This window comes from Centrocercus urophasianus, unplaced genomic scaffold, assembly GCF_019232065.1.
Source record: "Centrocercus urophasianus isolate 14NV4802_14NV808 unplaced genomic scaffold, USGS_Curo_1.0 seq_10, whole genome shotgun sequence".
Classification (NCBI taxonomy): Eukaryota; Metazoa; Chordata; class Aves; order Galliformes; family Phasianidae; genus Centrocercus; species Centrocercus urophasianus.
The window spans coordinates 87,008,800-87,028,965 of NW_024884142.1; the positions used below are offsets into that span (position 1 = coordinate 87,008,800).

The window sequence follows — 20,166 nt, forward strand, 5'->3', positions numbered from 1 at the left end:
GAGACACATCTCTTGCAGATAACTGAAGTTAAATGAAAGCTACCCTTTAGGTGGTTTGCAAAGCAAGACATTTGCTTTAATCATTTCAAAACACATCATACATTTCCCACATATCTTCCTAGATCTCTTCTTGTCATTAAAGAGATCAAATAATTCTGATCTCTGAGCTGCTTCTTAATGCACGAACAGCTGTCATGTCTCAATACATTAGTATATTTCTGAAACTTAGACCTTCTCTCTTTCTCATGATTCTTCTTATTCCAATTACTACCCCTTCCTGTAACTCTTCTAGCTCTTTCTGAATATGCTTAGTGGGTATTGCTGGCAAGGTTTCAGTAGTGAGGAGCCTCTGTGAGAGGTCAGAGAGACCTGCACAAAGAGCCAGAGCTGGAGCAGGTAATCCCTGCAAGGACTGCAGCCTTGTGGACTGCAGCCCCATGGAATAACTAACACTGGCCAGGGGAAAAGTACACGGAGGAAAAAGTGACAGAGAAACTGCTGTGAACTAACTACACTCTCCTCCCATTCCTCATTCAGCCACTTCTCCAAACTGCTTGCTGCAGTCAGGAAGGAGAAAGATCAGGGAATGGAGAAGTGAAATTGTACTTGGGGTGAAAAAGGGGGGAAGGATGTTTTGATGTCTTTGTTTCTCTTTATCCAGACCTGCTTTAATTGGCAATAAATTAATTTTCCTGGAGTCAAGTCTGTTTTGAGTATGACAGTAATTGGTAAGTGATCTCCTTGTCCTTATCTTGACCCACAAGCTTTTTTCTTATTTTCTCCTCCTGTCCTGTGGAGGAAGATGAATGAAAGCCAACAAACCACAGTATGTCCCTGATTTCTGTAATGCTACTATAGCCTCTTCCATAGCATCTTTTCTTTAGTACAGCCTATTGCCATATTAACTTTGTTGACTATAGAACACCTGGAGAGTGTTATTCGGAGTTCTTTCCTCCATGCACTGATCATGGTACAGAAGATAAGAGAGAGAGGTCTGCGTGTTCTTTATGCATAGCACTGAGAACTGTTGTATTTAGTAGTAGGACTGTCAAATGAGTATCTGTAACTGCTGACTGCTTCTCCTCCTCTTGCCTCAGCTCACTTCACCCCAGCCAACCAAGACAATGCCTGACAGTGATCTCTGGCTACAGTGACTGATGGAGGTTTCCCATCTCACTTTTCTTCTGACTTTTGGAGTGTTGAACCACTCCATCAAAAGCTTGATTGAGGCAGTGAGATTACACTACCTCACAATAGAGACAGCAGAAGAAAACATCTCCTAGATAGAAAACTGTGGTTAAACTAAGCTACATTTAAGCTTACATAAGTTTTTGTAAGACTTTGCACTTGATTTGCTGTGGCACAGGTGCATTTCCCTCTGCTGACTCTGATACAAGCTTGCAACCCATACTAAAAAGAAAGTGTCTGGCAGCTGGTTTACATTAGACCATTTTTTTCTTTCTTGTGTAGTTGCACCATATAAGCATTTGATAATACAACATTAGACCTGTTCTGTTGTCCTCAGTAAAAAAAACAGACAACAAACCAACCACCCAACAAAACAAAACAGTGCTGCTTAATAAGAAACACTAATTATGACAACATGGGAAAGACATTTTCCAGACAAACATGACTACCTTGAACACTCTGCAATACTGCCATTTTCTGGTACAACCTTGTTTTCAGAAATTAACAGATTCATAATCCTAGTCTGTGTTTTACTTTCACTGTTGCAAAGAGCCTTGGAGGGCAGTGAGACTGAACTAAGAGATTCAGAATTTGATCAAGTACTTGATAATCCTTTCACTATGGCTTTAGACATGACCCAGCCATGGTTTGGGCTGGAATTCCTTGAGTTCAACGGGAATTAGCTGCCTAAAATTCTTCAAAAGTCCACACTTTAGCTTCTCTGCCTCCTTTCTTTCATTCCTCAGAAGGAGGAATATGATAGCATACATAATTACACTGCCTCATGCTAGGTTATCATTGATAGTGACAAAATGCTATGATAAAAAAGATCTAGAGGAACTGCTGTTGTTACTTAGTATGTATCTTAGGAGAGAAGTGACAGTATGTTCAAAACAGAATAAGTAGAAAAAAATACATGTGGTTATTTGCATATGCTAAAAAATATTGAAGGATAAGTTCTTTAGCGTTGGAAATCTGAGCAGGATAAGAACTATATTCATATTCTCTTCTTGCCGAGCAGTTTGGCTAAGCTGTTAATCTTCACTAACTGAAAAATAGAAAGCACTTTTCTAATAGACTTGTATTGCCTTAATCCTAGATCTGGAAATATATGGTTCATGTGCCCGGTACCAGCTCTGCTGCTTTTGTATCATTTGCCATTCAGCCTACAATGAGCAGATTGACCTTCCCAAAAACACTAGGCAGATTCTGTTCTGTACAGGTAGCCAATGTTTCAGCACATATTCTTCTGACATACCATCTTCTTTATGTTAGAACTTGTGGGTACAGTACAGATCCCTGTACTACTACTGTACTGTAGGAGTCTTCGTTGACCTTACTTCCATGTGTACTTTGATCAATATTCATTCAATTAGTAGTGACGGGAGTTGGTCACATTATCTAACTGTTAAAACCTCTTTCCATTCTCAGCCTACCCCAAACCTAGTCTCACTTTCTTTCAGATGGGTAAAAAGGGCTAGTTCCACATAATCTATTGCTCTTAGTGTATGTATGCATTAGCTTGAAACATCCTGCTGCCAGCCATACCATCTCACAGCGTAATAATTACGGACTTGAGATCCCGTCATAGGGCCTTCTGCTTAGATTATCACACTCTCACGATCACCCCAGACTTTGGGAGAGTTGGGCAGTTCACCGTGGGTAGCTGTGATGGCCTCAAGCATTGATGGTCTTGTTCAAAGACCAAGGATGTTTCCTCTCCAAGGAAAGTTTAGTAAGATGCTGTTGCTTTGTGATATGATCCCAGTGCATTGAAATCTCTAGATTTCATGTGAAACAGACATTTTTGTCTAGAAAATACTCATTGGAAGATCTTAGGTGATTTTTTCATAACGACATCTGGTTGAACAAATGTTCCTTTGAAGGACAACAGCAGGTTTCTGCTATCAAATTGTCCTGCGTAGCATAGTTAGCTAAAAATACTTGCTTATTTTTCCATTGCAGGCACAATAGAAGATGGCAGAATAGCTCTAATGTCAGACTGTTGCTTTTGTACAATACTGTACTAGAAGTCTTTTTTTGTAAAAAACAAAATTAAATGCTATGTTTTTATCTCAAAACTGAAGAAAAGTTATTTACTTTAGCTAGAAACACGGAGTTATTTAATGCTTAAGTGCAGGAAGCTATAATGAGAGTAGAAATACACTTAAGGAACCCATGGGGATTAGCATAAAAGAGTAAAGAATTGTAGGTAGGAAGAGAATAGTGAGGTATAACAATATCAGCGGTTCACTCTTTCAGAAAGCACATAGTACCTCATGCTTTAAGGTGGAGGAAAGATTTGGGGGGTGTTTGGGAACTGTTGCCTTTCCACTCCTGTACTGCCTTTCTACTGTGCTAACCTTTCTGACTGTAACAGGGGGGAAAGGGAGAAGCGTGGACTCCCTTCTGTGTTCACCAGCAGTGGCTTTTCAGCTACCATTCACTGATTTTGGGCAGAAGAATGTACATCCTTCTGAGGGTTTGGTGGTTAGAAATGCAGTTATCTACATGCAGAAGAAATCTGGCCTACCTGTCAGTCTTAAATAAGTTACACAACAATGAATAGATTTAGCTTTTGTAAATTCCTAAGACAGATGGGGACGTATTAACCGCAGAAATAAATCTTTACAAAAGATTACCTCATGTCAAACAGAAAGCAGAACAGATCCCTGGTTCAGGGGTAGGGGTTCTATGTTGCAGGATATATACATGATAATAGGAACATATGTTCATCAACTCTGAAATGAAGTGTTGGAATGCATTTGATATGGTATGTGAAAGAACTGTGACTGGAGACTAGGCCACAGTGACTGAAGCAAACATAACGAAAGAAAAAAATTGAACTTGTTGATGTGTGAGATAAAAGAGTAGCATTTGGGGTGACCTAAATGCAGAGGAAAAGGAGAGGGAGGAGTTAAGTACAAAATTCTCTTCCTTTCCTCTTCTCTTGCAAGCCTGACTGATGGAAAGTTTGTTGGTGGTGTCACTGGTGAAACACATTCACCATGCAGAGAAAAGGAGTTGGACTTTGTCATCTTTCAGCTCAGACAAGAGAATGCACAAATAGAGATAGCAGAAGGAAAGGGAAAGAAGTATCCTACAAAGGTATAGGAGTTTAAGTCACTGTCGTAGAGACAGAGATAGCACTTAAAAGGCTTGTGTGTGGATGAAGCTTACAGAATGCTTGGCTTGGAGGGAGAAGAAAACAAGGGGAAAAGAATGGCAGAAGCTCAAACTGTGTCTCTGCGAGGCAGGAAAAGAAAGATAATGACTTGATAGGAGAGAGATAAAGACAGATTACAAGATGCTGAAGAGCAAAGAGCTCTTAATGGAGCTCCAGAGCAGCCAAGAGCCAGCAACTGTGGAACTGGGGTCCTGACAATCATTGAGATTCACTGCAGAGATGGCTTCAGCAAAAGGGACAGAAGCCTCCAATCATTATCAGCTCCTAGAAGCCTCAGGGTTACTGGAGCTGGAAAACTGCTCTCACAGCTGTACAACCTCTGGGTTGCCCTGCAGAGATGTTCCAGAACATCACAAAGTCAAAAGGTTTGGAAAGGAGATGGATTTGATGTTTTGTACATGTATGGTGTTGCATGAGTACGTGACCAAATTCCTAATTTTGCTCGAATTGCATGCATTCATGTTTGTGGTAGTCCTTTTCAAGTCCACATATGGATTTGATTCATTGGCTTCACAGAGAACAGCAGACAATGGCTTCCACAGCCTGTTACCATTAACTAAAGGAACAACATTTCTGGTGTTTGCACTTCTGAGTTGCTGCCAAGGTCAGGTTAGACTCAGTGAGCCAAATTAATCCCCAGTGTAACTCTGTGGCAAAGGGTTTAGATCAGAGATTAATCTGGGCTCAAAGTAGATTTTTTTTTATTTTATTTTTTTTTTTTTTTTTTCAGTAGGAGTACAACAACAGAGGAATGAATGCAGGCTAGATGGATGGTCCCTCAGCAGAACCTGCCCCTTCAAGAATTTTTCCCTTTCTACTCAGAGATTCTTTCTTTTCTTTAGAACAAGTAGAATATTTTGAGGTTCACACGTTGCCTACCACAATAAGGTACTGGCCCTGGCTAACATAGAAGCAGCAAATAGGAATTCCCTTTCTCTGCAGGCCTTAAAGTGACCCAGTGGAATGGCATAGAGCTGTGTCAGGGAAGGGTTAGGAAAAGATTCTTCAACAGAGGGCAGTGGGCATGGCCCCAGTGCTGGAATTCAAGGAGCATCTGGACAACATGCTCAGATGTAGGGTTTCAATTTTGGGCATGATGCTGTGCAGAGCAGCAAGCTGGACTCCATGGACTCCACAAGCTTTGTGGGTCCCTTGTAACCAAGGATTTTTTTATGAATCCACAATTCTTGTAAAAGCAGCCTCTATTTTAGAATCCACTGTAGAAAAAATGGGTAAGAACTGTAGCTATTCACAATTTGTCAAACTGGAGAATGTAAGAGCAGAAAAGCATCATCTTTGTTTAGTTTGTGAAGTCTGATCGGTCCCAGTCTGATGGTTTTTCAACAAGATAAGAAAGGACATTTTAAAGTCTGAATCTCATCTCAGGTTCATCCTTTACCTTTACTTAAGTGCTTCTAACAGTCATACACAGGAGAGCTGAATCATTTTACTGCTGTGTCTAGCCTTATTGTAAGCTATTCAACATGAGAATTAGGAAAAGAGAATAAAAGTCAGATAAAGCCATGACAGTTTCCAGTTTCTCTTCATATAACACCTCAGTATATCCCATTCCATGCAAGACTTCTCTAATCTCTGAACAATTATATCTTCGATTTATTGTATGAGCCAGTACTTTTTCTATTTCACTCAGGATAATTACTTGCTATATTGAGGTACTTGAAACTCAAACCTTTGCTATATTTTGAAAAAGTGTATGTATTTTTATATAACAAATACCTGTAGCCAGATGGTTAACATCAGAAGTTACTTTTTAAGGGGGAAATAAGTCTGTCCTATAACTTGAATCAGAGTAGATCAGTTGCCAATTCCTGAAGTCGGGAATATAAGAATTCCTAGGGATGATGTTACCCAGGAGGTATTTTCAGGTGAATTGTTTTGTTTAAAGGGACATCCTTAGAAAAGTCACCATGCAAAATCCTGCTAGTTGCATACCCACGTCATGCTAGAGGCGTCTTGGCTGGCAGAGAGACATGTGCTGTTTGCAGAGAATTCAGCTCATGAACAGGACCTGATGCTTATCTGCTTTTCTGGCATGCTCAGCTAAGCAATGTTCTTCCCATTAGCTTTGCTTTCAGATGAAAGAGTAGCAAGATACTGAAGGAATTATTTTATCCAAATCAATATTCCTTTTAAATATTTCTATTAAAGCAATAGCACACTTTGATATAAGGTGCTATTCAACTTAGAACAAAGGAACCTCCATTCAGAAGCTGTTAGATATGAGCACACATGCACCCAGAGGGCAACACTGAAGGGCTGGAGTTGTGTTCTTAACATCCACCTGTTTTGGCATGATTAGTAACTTATGCTTTCTCCTTGGGAGTACCAATTGCTATGGGAATAATTGCATCTGATGTTTAAGAGTGAGAATAGAGCCTCAAGAATAAATTGAAAGTCATTAAGTTTCTTACATTCAAGAGCTGTTAGTTTTGTGGTGGCAAGAGGATATGACTCTGGAGAAAGAAATGGTTCCCCTACAGAAGTCAAGATAGTTTGAGATGGCTGCTAAGAAAATAGAGTTTTGCTCTGGTTCCTAAGTATGAGAACTGAAATGGGGAGGAGAGAGAAAACAGAAATTAAGCAGATGCTCCTTTATCACATATCATCTTCCTTATTAAAAGTAAAGAAGCCTCAAAAAGTTCAAGACTTCTTCTTCTTAAGAAACAATTGAAAGTAGTAAAATTAACATCTAATTATGCTACTAATTAATAAATAGGGATTTAAAAGGAATAAAACCACAGGTTCAGAACTAGTTGGCAAGTGGTAGTAAATTTGAGCAGGACTGAGTAAAAAAGCTAGGATTGAATTCTGGTCTCACAAATAATATCTCAGACTCCAGGGAGCAAGGCCACACATTTAGGCTATGGAGTGCAACTCTACCGTGTTGTCTTTAAGTCCCCACTTGAGATACTTCAGCTCACAAAATGTATGCACTGAGTTTTCTGTATAAAAGTGTCTGTCTCCTGTCATCACTGCAGGCATCCAAACACCTGTGTCATGTTTGTGTTCTACATTCTTCTGCTGCTTAAAAGATGGCTTCTACTTTGCTGTGATTTTGGAGGCTAGTGCAATTTATTACACCTCCATTTCAGCTATCTTGTTCTGTAGCAAAACCTCTAATTGTTCTGTTTCCCCATCTAACATTCCAACAAGATTAATTCTGTCTCATGTCTTAGTAGTCCCTAATTAACATGATTTGTCTTCACAGTTAAGGACTCCAGGGTATTGCAGCAAGGCAAGACTCACTGCTCAGTACATCTCGGCAGTAGTTAATGTGTTCTTCCACAAGCAGAGCAATTGCTGTTAGGTAGCTTCAAGGAGCTCAATTAGGTTCAAGGCAATTATCAGAAAAGCAGAGGGGGAGGCAACAAGAGTGCAGACTGGCTTTGAACTGTGATGCTTGATTCAGTACAGACAGACAGGACAGACAGACCTTTACACTGCTCTTAGCAGGAGAACAGCAACAATCTAAATTGGAGCACCCTGAGATGGGCATTACTGGCACATAAACTGTGTGAAGGCAGAGGTAGTAAAACAAGTGTCTGGTCTGTCTTCGTGCAGTAAAAGAATGCCAGTTTGAACCCTTATGCTAGGAGTTGAGATTTCATTGTCACAGACATCTGACTCCTGCTCTGTGTCTGACAAGACAGACCTTTCCCTGGTACAGACAACTAGGAATGAACTTCAGCTCATTGGTGAGAGCCGTTCTCAGAGTTCTTGTGAAATCACTGCATTTTCCTTGTTATTGTTCACTGTTAGACAGCTTTTATTTTTATTTTCAGGATTCTTTGGGAACTGAAGGTAGGAGAAAAGCAAAAAGCTTTCCTTACTCTCAGAAAAGCAAAAAGCTTTCAGGGCCGCTCTGAAATGAGGAGGGCCATCTCCAGAGTGTGGGCTTTTGAAGGTCCAGGCTGGTAACTTCTGGATAAAAAGACATATCCAAGGTATTTTGATATCAATAGCAATAAGCTGAATGGCTCAAGGTTTGTTTGGTTTTTGGCTGTACATCAAGAAAACTGAAAACTGATTTCAGGAGGTGCTTGAGAATTGTGAATTAAGATCATAATCTTTAAAATTAGAGGTTTCAGTGAAAGGTTGTTTCCATCTCCTTGGTTCTTCTGGCACTTGGACCCTGAGCTCCTGCAGTGGTGCTTGCAGAGCAACCTGGAATGGGGGAGACATGACCAAGCACAAACTGATGTTCCTGCATGGCTGGAGGGGGAAGAGAAAAGGGAGTGCAAAGTAGAATAAACAACCAGCTTAACAGTGAATGGCATGAATACAAGAAATTCTACATGGCAGCAGAAAGAAAAACAAAAAAAAACAAAAAAAAAAAACAACAAAAAAAAAAAACAAAAAAAACCAAAAAACCCCCAAAAAACTGAGAATAGCTGTTTCCACAGAATAGAGCTGCTCACTGAAGTTATTGAACAGCATGACTGCATCCACTTAAGGCAGAAGAGCTTACAGCAAAGAGCCCTGTGCCATAAAAGTTGGTGATGCCTTTTGTTCTCTTGTATGTTTATTGTTGTAATTGGAAGCCCACTGCATTATTCCTTTCAATACTGGTATACTTAATAAGGATGCAAATTGAAGAAAATCGTCTCCTAATTCCATTAGCAAAATTAAAAAAGCAAGCATCATGCAGAAGCAAGGCTGCTCTGTCTCTGTCCTTTTCATATAAGCGCCCTTCACTGGCAGAGGAATAACTGACACGACCTCACCGTCTGTAATGTGCAGACAGCCTGTTGCCTCCAAATGCATACCTCAAAATGCAGAGCACTACTGGAGACCTGTATTATCTTTCACCAAAGCTGCCTACCTGTGAATAAGAAACAGGCCAAGGTCTTATATATGAGGATCAACCTGCCATTGCTAGATTGCTGGCTGTACCTACATTACAAATTGCTTGTATCCAGCAGAGCATCTCTTCACACCACCACAACAAGCAGCACAGGTGTACACAACAGCTGTGGTGCTACTTGGGCAGCCAAGGGTTCTCAAGTGTCCCATAGAGGAGCCAGCACATGGTAGGAAATTAAGAGAACTGTTTGCAATGCTAACACCTTGCTTCAGGAAGAAGATAGGAATGAGTGACAGATTTATGTTTCTGGATTTGATCTGAGCATCAGTTAAGAGTGATGAAGAATTTCTCTTTGCAGTTCATTGTCTTAGAAGTATGGCAAAGGATTGTTCTTCTGATGGGAAGATGGTGGAGGAGAGCTTAAGTAATTTTTTTTTTTTTTTTTTGTGAATGTGGCTGGTAGGTATTGCTTATATATTTCTAATTTTGTACATGTATGTTTCTGCACAGTATTCTGGGGGTTGACCTGCTAGAGAGGAGCTCTACAGAGGAAGCCTGGGTGTCCTGGTGAACAGCAGAGCAGCCATGAGCCAGCAGTGTGTGCCAGTGGCCAAGAAGGCCAGTGGGATGCATTACCAAGAGTGTGGCCAGCAGGATGAGGGAGGTGATCCTCTCTTTTTACTCTGCCCTGGTTGAGGCCACATCCAGAGTGCTGTGTCCAGTTCTAGGCTCCTCAGTTCAAGAAAGGCAGGATATTCTAGAGAGAGTCCAGCAGAGAGCCATAGAGATGATAAGGGTCTGGAGCATCTCCAGAATGAGGAAAGGCTGAGAGGGGATCTCATCAATGCTTATGAACATCTAATAGGAAGAAGTCAAATAGCTGGAGCCAGGCTCTTTCCAGTGGCGTGCAGCAACAGAACAAGGGGCAATGGGCACAAACTGCAACACAGGAAGTTCCATATGAACACCACTGTGAGAGTGGTGTTTGCTCACACAATGTGAGAGTGACAGAGCACTGGAACAGGTCGCACAGAGAGATGGGGGAGTCTCCTTCTTTGGGGACATTCAATACCCACCTCAACACTTTCCTGTTCAGCCTGCTCTAGGAAGCCTGTTGTAGCAGGGAGGTAGACTAGATGATCTCCAGAAGTCCCTTCCAACCGCTATGATTCTGTGATTACAATTCCTCACCTCCCCTTTCCTTTCGGGAATCAAATTCTCTCCAGTCTTTTTAACCATTATGACGTGCTATTCAAAACAGCAGTGGCAGTTCCAAGACCACTTTATTGTATCAAAGTGAGGAAGTCAGTTTGAGATCTGGGCTGGTACAGGTTGCACACACAGCTCAACAGCAGAGTTCTGGCAGGAGCCTGAGGCATGCTGTGCTGCTGAGAGTTACGCAGCAGAGCTCAGCAGCGCAGCTCAGTAGAAATTTCAGTTTCAAGTACCCCAAGCACAGGCTTAATTTAAAGCATTAAGCTAACAGAACTAAACAATATGAGAATACAGGAGTTTGAAAAGTCTTACTGATTAAGACAGCTGTTTTTAAGTGTTGAGAATGTAGCAGAGCTGCAGAATTAAAGAAAACAAACAGGAAAGCCGCTCATGAAAGTTGGTTGCAGCCTGTTTTTGAAAGTTTCTGTTAACTACTGGAAAGGCAGAGTTTTATTTTTTTGCAAAAGATTAAAAATGAGAAAAAAAAACCCTTATTTTTGATACAAAAGCAGAGCTATCTTGCACGTGGGCTGTCTGCTGTAGATGCTACATAAATACTGTCAAGTCTGCTCAGACCACATGACACAAACCTTCTAATAAAACGGGCACAAAGCACAAGCTGGTATTGCAACATGATGAAGCGGTTGTAATCAGTCATGAACATACAACTTTTTGGGGGTGTGCCTGGCATTTTTTCATATAGTTAGGGATACCAGAAAGCAAACTCCACCAAGATCACCTTGTGCAGACGGAGCCATAACAAACCCTGTGGAGACAAGAACTACAAACACCAGTTTTCACTTGTCAAGTTACTGTATACTTCTGTCTGCAGTGAGTCCAGAAGGACTGTGCAGAGTCAGAATTCACTTCAAGTGTCCTTCCTAGGAGGAAGGAGAAAAAAAAAAAAACAACACATGCTGACAGAAGCTCAGCAATACATTTTTAATAGCAGGCCACAGAGGAAAATTCATGAGCTGCTCTCCATGGCAACATCTAGGCTCTGTCACGTTTGCCTGCCTCCACTCTTTCCTCTTCTCCCTCTCCTACTTCACCACTCCTGGTTTCCTTGCCTGGGCTCTGCATGCAGTGCTGCCCATGTAGGCTGGTATTTGCAATGAGCCACTTTGCCACCAGGTGTCTTCAGGCCATTCATTTCCCCCGTGACAGCTCATGGCCACAGCATTACTTATTCATAGTTCATTATACTTGGCCTGTGAATTTTGGATTGGGATTTTCAGTTCTAAAAGCTGATGACTAGGACCAAACCTGTTACTATTTTAAGCAGTCCATGGGTTCCACTCTTCTCCCCTCTCGAACTGGGAAAGCCACCCATCTGTTCTAGCCCCTTTTCACTGCATGTAGGCTTGCTTTCGAAGTACTGGCTAAAATACCTTTACTTATAGAAGAAAAGGGGATAATTGCATTGAGCACTGCATTAATTCCAAGGCTGAAATGAATTGCAAGGGGAAGAACTTACTCAATCCCACAGACAAACGCTCAGTTTACATGTCATATTGCAGGCAACTCCCACATTTCATTCACGCTGCAGCCTCACATCTAGGTTTGCCACCTCTACTTTCTTTAGACAGCAAAAGAAGCCCATCCACACCCACTAATGGGGGAAGAATTGCTGCATATGGGGTGATCTCTGTACCCTGGGCTGAACACTAACCACAGACCATAGTGGCTACAGGAATGCTTCAGTGCTCCCAGGTTACTTAGTGCTGAGAAGGCCACGGGTACATTAGTTTGAGCAGTCTTTTCTATACAGACAGCTGCAGATTTTAATAGCTTCCTTTCCCTCATCATGATCCAGAGGGTTACAGATGAGGATTTTAATTGGTGCCACCAATGATGAGAGGCTTCCCCATCCGAAACGATTCCTTACAAACTGGAGTTTAAAATGAGTTCAGACCACTCAGGACCCCCAGATATCTCAAACAGTAGATAATACAGTCACTGTAACACCAAGCAAACTGCAAAACTTATTATTCATTTTGTGCTATTTTTCTGGCATACCCAAGAAAGAAGCAGCGTATCTCTTTCAGCAAATCCCCAACATCTGCCTCATACACCTGCCAATATTGTTTAATGACAGCTAATAATCATTTTACTTAAAAAATTCAAAGGCACATTAGACATGTCCCCACACAGAGCACTCCCCTGGCACAATACAGATATCTCTCCTCCCCCACAAAAGACACACTCATTAATTACATCTCCCACCATCGATCCTGCAGCCTTCATTGTTCTCACAGATACCTCAGATGCCATTCCTCTCCCTATTCTCCCTCCCTGTACTTGTGCTTACTAGCAGCTGCACGCATCCTGAAGCCTTGCTCTAGATCCTCAGTCAAAACATGGGCTGTTTGTTCCCTTTGGGAAGCCAGAAAAAGAGCTACTTACCACCCTGTTTCCTCACAGTAATACAAGAGATGATCTTATATGGCTCCCAAACTTAAGGGAAAGGGAAAATGTATTTCTTTAACCCCTCCCTAGCTCCAACCTTCATACTTCTGTGGGGTAGGGAGCTTGACTAGCAGGAGCTGTGTGTGCTACCCTTATTTATCTTTCTCTTCTTGGTGGTATCTATAGCTGCTTCAGAATGGAAGCCCACTTCCCTCTGATATCTCTGCAGCAGCCCAGCTGTGTGCACTTACAGGCTGCTAGTTCCAGGCAAGCTGTTTGGCTCGTCCAAGTGCTTGCAATGAGCTTTGATGCCCTTTAGCTAAGTTTACAGACTTGCTCTGTGGCACGTGATGTCCTTTCTCCATGATCTCCCCCTCTGTCCCCGCAGGGGTTGTATTAATGCATGATTCACTTACTACTCAGCATAAGACCCAGAAAACCAGCAATTCATGGGTCTTCTGTCTTCCCCTGCTGGTGCAGATATCCATAGGGTGTGTTGTCCTCATTGTGAATTTTCTCCTGATACAGAAAAATAAATAATAAATAAAAATCTCTAAATGTGCTAGGTGTCTCTGTTCAGCCCTGGCCCTAACTCCAGCCTACCCACAACCTCAGTTTCTGAGTTATCTTGTTGTCCCCCACCCATGGAACTAAGCAAACCACGTCTGCTAGTGCAGCCAGCTCCTACTCAGAGCTAAATAGAGAAAGCACATGGTTTAGAGTAATGCCAGATTGCACTGCGTTTGGGCTATTTTCTGTTGGGTAGATATGAGAAATGCTTCATATCACTTATCTCATGTAGAGACTTTTAGTTTTCATTTACTTGCAGCCTTAGCAGTTTGTGTTCACTTGTTACATTCATAGCCTGAGATCTTTTTGGATAACTTGTTTAACTGGCCAACATAATCCCAGTTACAGATTTCTTACTGAGTTTTTAGGTTACTGGCTGTGGGTATCCCTCAGCTGGGATAGGAAGGTGAAGGCAGGGTGCCCTAACTAGTGTGGTTACACAGCATCAGCAGATGCAGCTTCTCTTCCTCGTCTTCAAGAATGTGCTTCCAGTTGGAAACTCTACCATATTTGGAAGTGTGGAGCCAAGAGAGTTTCTGGAAGGGAAATATGTTTAAGACTTTCTTCTGCCTCATGTTTTGAAGTGAAGCTGAGGCTAGGGAAGGTGCATTTTCTCCAGCTTTGGTGCAACATAGATAAAATGCTTTTCCTCAGAATGAAACTATGTTGACTAGAAGAAGGCTGCTTCCTTTTTATATCTGCTGGTTTGTCTCAATTCTTGATTTAAAAATGCCAACCACCTCCCAAATGTTAGTTAATCATAACTAGTAAAGAAAATGCATTGGCTCCCATGAGCAGGAAAGTGGTCTGAATGGGAACCCGGAGGGCAAGGTTCCTGAGAAAATCCCAGTTTCTGTATCAGTTCTCCCTCCAGACATGGACACCTATCTGCCTTTTTTGCTTTCTTCCCTTGGGAATGGGATTGGATATTATTAGCTTAGTCACTGCTGTATGTAAGGGATTCATCAGCTAATTCAGCATCTCACTCTAATGATGTAAAATATTAAAAGCTTCACTGGAAGGAATTGAAGCTGTTTCTTAAGAGTTATTGCTCATTTACAACCTTTTTTTGTAGCACATCTTAGAAGAGCAAAGTTAAGGTGAGAGGGATTTTCATTTTCATTTTAAGAACAGAAATGCATTGCCATTTGGCAAGATTTAGCATCCTGATGGGAAAACATGAACGTCCAGTTCCTGACTCTGCCTCAATCCTGCCCTATTTAATCCCAGATTGTGCTACATTGTAGCTCTGCAGAGAACTGTTTTGGATGTGCTGGGGAATATTCCTGTCCTCCTTCTAGTTTAAAGAAGCTATGAGAGAAAATAAAGCAGGACAGAGATCTGGGATAATCATGATCATAGACTCATTAAGGTTGGAAAGAGCACTAAATTAACTTAGACCACCATGTCCACTAAGCCACGTCACTCAGATCCCACAGGGAAGTTGCCAAAGCCAGCGAGCAAACAACAGACCTCTCTGTCAGCAAGTAGCAGGGAGGCTGATGTAACATCCTTTGGGATTAAAGCCATTCCCCTTTTGTTCTTCCCAGCTCAGCAGCGCTGGGTTGCAGGGCTGCTTCCTACTGCACCTTGCTGCAGTGCCGGCTGCAGCACTGAGCGGCTGGGAGGATGAGAGACCGGTGGCAAGAAGGCACGTGGGTTTGGGGAGCTGGTGGGGTGTTAGGAGTATGCTGGAGCTGAAGGCTGCAGAAGATGGTGAGATTAAAAATAGGCTGTGGGCAGCCTTCCTACCATGCTAACTGCCTGTTCTCCTTGTGACCCACTGAGATGACAGCAGCAGCAGAGAGCATCTGTCCTACCATCCTGGCAGGGCAGGACAGCATTGTTTTGCTCCTAAGCAGAACCTCCTGCTCTGTCTGGCTGCTGCAGTCTGCAGGAGTGATGCAGCTGAGTGTTTCCTCCCATATGCATCCAAGCCAAGTGATCCCATCCTTCAAAAAGTTCAGTAAGGCATCGGTGTACATCAAAGATGAGCTTACTCATTTGCACCTCAAAGATCATTCACATGCTCCTGCTCTTGCAAACAGAAAAGGGCAAGTTCTTAAAAACCACTGGACGTTGTTCTGCAAGGTATGTAATTCCAAATATTCACCGAAGAAACGTTCAGAGATCTGGGTGATCCAGCACAAACCACACACCTTCGTACCTACCTTGGCAATGATGTATTCAGACGTAAAAAAATAGAAAGACAATGTATAATGATAAGAAGTGTTGAAGTGCATACTTAGATCAGATGATGCAATCTCCTGACTAGCAGCTCATACACAACAGGTGTCAGTAGCAGTTTCTTCTGTTCTTTGCAGATGCTGTGCATTGCTGCAGGTTGGCTGTGGGTACTATGAGTCCTCCCCCAAACTGTACTCTTAGCTATCCATGGAAACAGAACATCAGCTGCAAATAAATGTTCAGGCTCATCCAATGGGCTAAATGCAGGGAAAATCTTTGTAATTTCTGATGTGTTCTCCTCCCACCCAGCTTTTACTTTCATACATGCATTATTATTCATTTGAATTGTTTTTGGAAACCTTGAGGGTGTGAGGAAGTTTTGGAAGTTTGGCTCTGGTGGGTCTGCAGCACTCAGTACTGAACATCAGTTTAGCTTTTTCTACTCTGTTAAAAGACTTCCAGGTATCAGTTTGTGACTCAGGGGAGCGTTATGCTGAGCTGCAGTGCCTCAGCAGCACCATTCTTTGGGTATGCTCCTTCTGGAGAAGTATTCAGGAGAATACCTCAGACTGAATTTTCATGGACATGTCAGAGATTTACTGCTTTGTACAGCCAGTAGTGCTGTAAGTCTGGGTAGAAATTTCCCTTTTAAAGCTTCTGTAGAGAAAATATGTGCCTCCGTTTGTCCTCTTGTACAGCGTTTGCAGATCCACTACAGCAATAGGAGCAAGACACTCTGAAAAGTGAGGTTGAGAGGAAGAAATCTGGCATGAATCTGTGGCTTCACTATGTTTTTTTTCTACTTTCTCCATAGGAACATTTGTATCAGCTTTCACTGTGCTGTGTGGAGCCCGGACTGACCTCCCTGACAGGCACATATGCTGTGTTTTCTGGCTGAACATTGCTGCTGCATTGATCCAGATCCTGACAGCAATTGTGATGGTCGGATGGATTATGAGTATATTCTGGGGAATGGACATGGTCATTCTTGCAAGTAAGTACAGTGCAATATCCATTCCATCTTCCTTATGTTGCTAGGACACAACTAATGCCCCTGCAGTCTCCACACAGCTCTGTAGGGTGCAAGAGTCACAGGATGGGCTCTGCAAGCTGGTAAGAAACTTGTGGGAGTTGTTAGGGACATTCATACCCAGGCTGCCCTGTTTCTTGTCCGGATGAGATGCTTGCATCTCACCATGAAGTTTAGAACCTTCTGTTCTTGTCTAAAACATTAGAAGTACAAGAAGGGGTGAGGACCTCAGCACTGCAAGCTCTGTTGACTGGAGCCCTTCCTCCCTGGTTGCACTGGTGTATGGTTTTGAACAGGAAAGACCTTTTTCCTTCATGGCCCCAGCTGCACCTCTCCCACAGTGTCAGTCTGTCAGAAAAGCCCTGGAGATGCTCTAGGACATTCCATCTCCCCTAGATTCATTTATTCAATGATAATTTTTTTTTACGTTTCATTAAGTTCTTAGGCTAAACTGGACTGCTGAGCTATTCCTGGAAGGAACTCTCCTTCGCCCTTTGATGATATGACAAATTATTCTGGGGGGAGAAGAGTCTTTCATTGAAGTTAGGTCATGCAGCTGGTTAACCACATATTACCATTCTAGAACCCAAACTCTGTCACTTTACCTGCTAAAGACTTCGACTGGTGTGAAATGGAGCATCATTTCCAATCACACAGCAGAGAATAGAAGTAGCTGCTTCTGAAGGAGAATATCTTAGCATCAGCTTTTGTCATTTTGTTTGAAAGGGCTTCACGTGGTCATCTCTGCTGACCTCTGCTGGAGCAGGAAGGGGGATCTCAGGAAACTTCCAGGATCTGCAGAACAATGAAATGAGTGAAACTGAAAGGACGACAGGAGACCAGGCACATCTTCAGCTGCCAAACCCGCGGCTTAAAGCCACTTACCAAACCATCTGGTGATTTCTGAGCCAGCCTCAGTTTGCAGGCTGAGTTCAGAGTGATCCTCACACAGAGCAAAAGTTGGTTGTTAAAAACTTGAATGCCAGTGAAACAAAAGGCTTTCCTCAGGGCACAGGCAGCGCTACACTTTCCCAAGCAAACCAGCTGCCAGGTTTCATCTCAGATGCACCCGTGTGTCAGGGGTAGCCTGAGCTACTGCTGAGGACAAAATGTGAACGGGTGCTTTTCAGTGGAATGGCTCTAGGAACCCGCCCAATTTGTTTGTAATTAGGTCATTAAGTGTTTGTACCTACACACACCATACCAGTGCTACTGCTCTGCTGCTCATCTTCAGCATGTCGGGCACTGCTGGCAGAACCAGTTTTGCAGTGGCAAGCACTGTTCAAAGAGCCGCAGCTAAAACTGTGGCTTACCTTTCTCCACAGTCCTGCTTGTGTATGGCACAGAAACAGGGAAGGTGAGCAGAGAGCTGACTGTGAGGAGGCTCCACCTGATTTTCCAGGTTGATTATCAGGGATTACAGCTTTATCTGGTTCCCTCTGCTAGAAGAGAAGAGCAAGTGGAACCTACATGCTTTATGACAACCAGCTCTATACAGTCCAACAAGTTGCAGCCCTCAGCAGTTTCTCGCTGCCTCAGTTAGGTTTTAAGTTCTTCACAACAGAGAGGAAATCATGGATAAGTAAAGGATTCTTGGTTAATGGAGGATAAAGGAAAATGTAGTTTTTTCAGTCAAAGCAGAAAACGGAAGTGATCAGTTGTGCTCACTTGTATCAAACAGCATAGTGAAGTGAAGTGAAATGCTTTGGGTTTGGTTTTTGTTTGTTTTTTGTCTTTGTTTTCATGTTGAAACAAAACAAAGCAAAACCAAACCCCACCAAAACAGAGTCATTAAAAAATGAAATAAGATTTCAAGTGCAAGAAATAAGACATTTCATCTAAAAATACTGCTATGCTACTTTGCTTTGGTTGGGTTTGGTTTGCTTAAAAGGAGAAAAAGTTGTTTGTGATTTGTTCTGCGCTGGGATAAAACGGAAGCTGTTGAAACTTGAGTCTGCATTTGGCTGGGGAGGAGTTAAAAGATACTGAAGCAATGCCCACCTCTGCTTTTCCTCACCGTTAAGTGACTGAGTCTGTGCATCCCCATGATGGGATTTTTGGTGGGCTAAAGGACAATCTAAGCATGTGATATCCCAGACAAATGTGCTGGAGGGCTTTTGCTCTGGATTTCCATGCAGTGGAGGATCAGTTCCTTTTTGACAGTCTCCAGGCAGAGCCTGTGCTGCAAAGCATGCTTGTGTTGTTGGTTGGCAGAGTGCTGGGCAGCAGCCAAGGAGGCTGGTTGCAGTTCTCCCCCTCCTAAGGCTCCCTCATTCTCAGCCACTGAGAGAAGAGTCCTGCTGGAGCCTTGTCCAAGAGGAAAGCCTTGAGGATAATGTCATGCTGTCTGTCTTTAATGAGGGGGAAAATGAGAGGAATTATAAGTCAGTCAGGTGCACTTCAGTTCCTGGAACAAGTAATCAAATGGATGACTTGCATGCATTTAGGAAATAAAAAGAAATAAAGTGAGAGTCAGCCTGGTTTTGTCAAGAACAAGCTGTGTCAAACTGGCCTCATTCCCTTCTGTGGCAGAGGAATTCATTTTGTGAATTGAGATCAGACATACATATTGACTTTCAGGCATGGACGTTGTGTCACACAGCACTTTTCCAAGCAGGCCAAGAGACATGGTCTGTGAGAAAGATTTGAGAGCAGTTCTCTGAATACGTTTTTCTTTAATTGATTCTGAAATTGAAGCTACAATGAGAGATGTTTTGTAAGGCCCCTCCTGAAACTGGTTCTGCTCAGTATTTTCATTCAGGACTGGATGATGGTGTGGGCAAGCAGCAGGGTCAGGATTCAGGTGGTACCCTGACAAACTGAAGAAATGGTGTGAAAAACATTACCAGACACAGACACGTGGCTCTGGGGAGAGCTCTTTGTTTTACCTGCTATCTGAAAGTAAAGGGAGATGGAAAAGAAGCCCCTAATTCTTCTGCAAAAAAAATGAAAAGGTGGACTCACCTCCCTGCAGTAACTCACAGATATCTCATGGGCAACTGCAGCACTGCGCTCTCCCAGAGTCCTTTCTGGCTCAGGAGACAGAAGTCAGGGAGTATTTGTCCAGGCATTGTTGCACCTCTGATGAACACAGCCCAGAAGGAAGGCACAGCCTTTGAAGGAAGCCCTCACTCCACTTCTGCCCTCTCAGTTATGTGTGTGTGATTCCCCTATGCTCTCTTAACAAGAACCCAAAACAAAAACAATCAGTTCAAACTCAAAGATCTCAGATAAATAGCGCCTTGAAGAGGTTTTGCCCTGGTCTGAATGTTCAGTTGTAGAGCAGACATTCTCTGTTCACTCCACAGCCCTGATTTATCCATTCTTTTCTGGTTCTTCATGTGTTTTGGATATATTGTCTACAGTTACATTTCTCCCTCTCTCTTTCTTCCATGTTCCTTTGCCTCCTTTTGTTCACCATCAAAGTTTCACAAGGTAAGTTTGTTTCTGTTCCTCCTCTTCAGCCTTGAACCCCAGGGCAGCAGCGGCACCTGTCTTGGAGAAGGAGTTCAGGCCTGGCTGGGGCAGGTGCTGCCCACTCCCAGCTGACATCCA

At 42.7% G+C, this 20,166-nt stretch overlaps 1 protein-coding gene across 2 annotated transcripts in view; it reads left to right on the forward strand.

Annotated features, from left to right (window-relative positions):
• STUM (stum, mechanosensory transduction mediator homolog) overlaps nt 1–20,166 on the forward strand; it is a 37,800-nt gene that overhangs the window by 12,779 nt on the left and 4,855 nt on the right. Inside the window, exons 2-3 of one of the 2 annotated variants that reach the window (XM_042829973.1) lie at nt 16,396–16,575; nt 20,038–20,046. In XM_042829973.1, coding sequence (XP_042685907.1) covers nt 16,396–16,575; nt 20,038–20,046 — 189 coding nt within the window. Of the gene's footprint in view, nt 1–16,395; nt 16,576–20,037; nt 20,047–20,166 lie in introns of those variants that run through there. The other variant, XR_006170764.1, reaches the window with a different exon arrangement.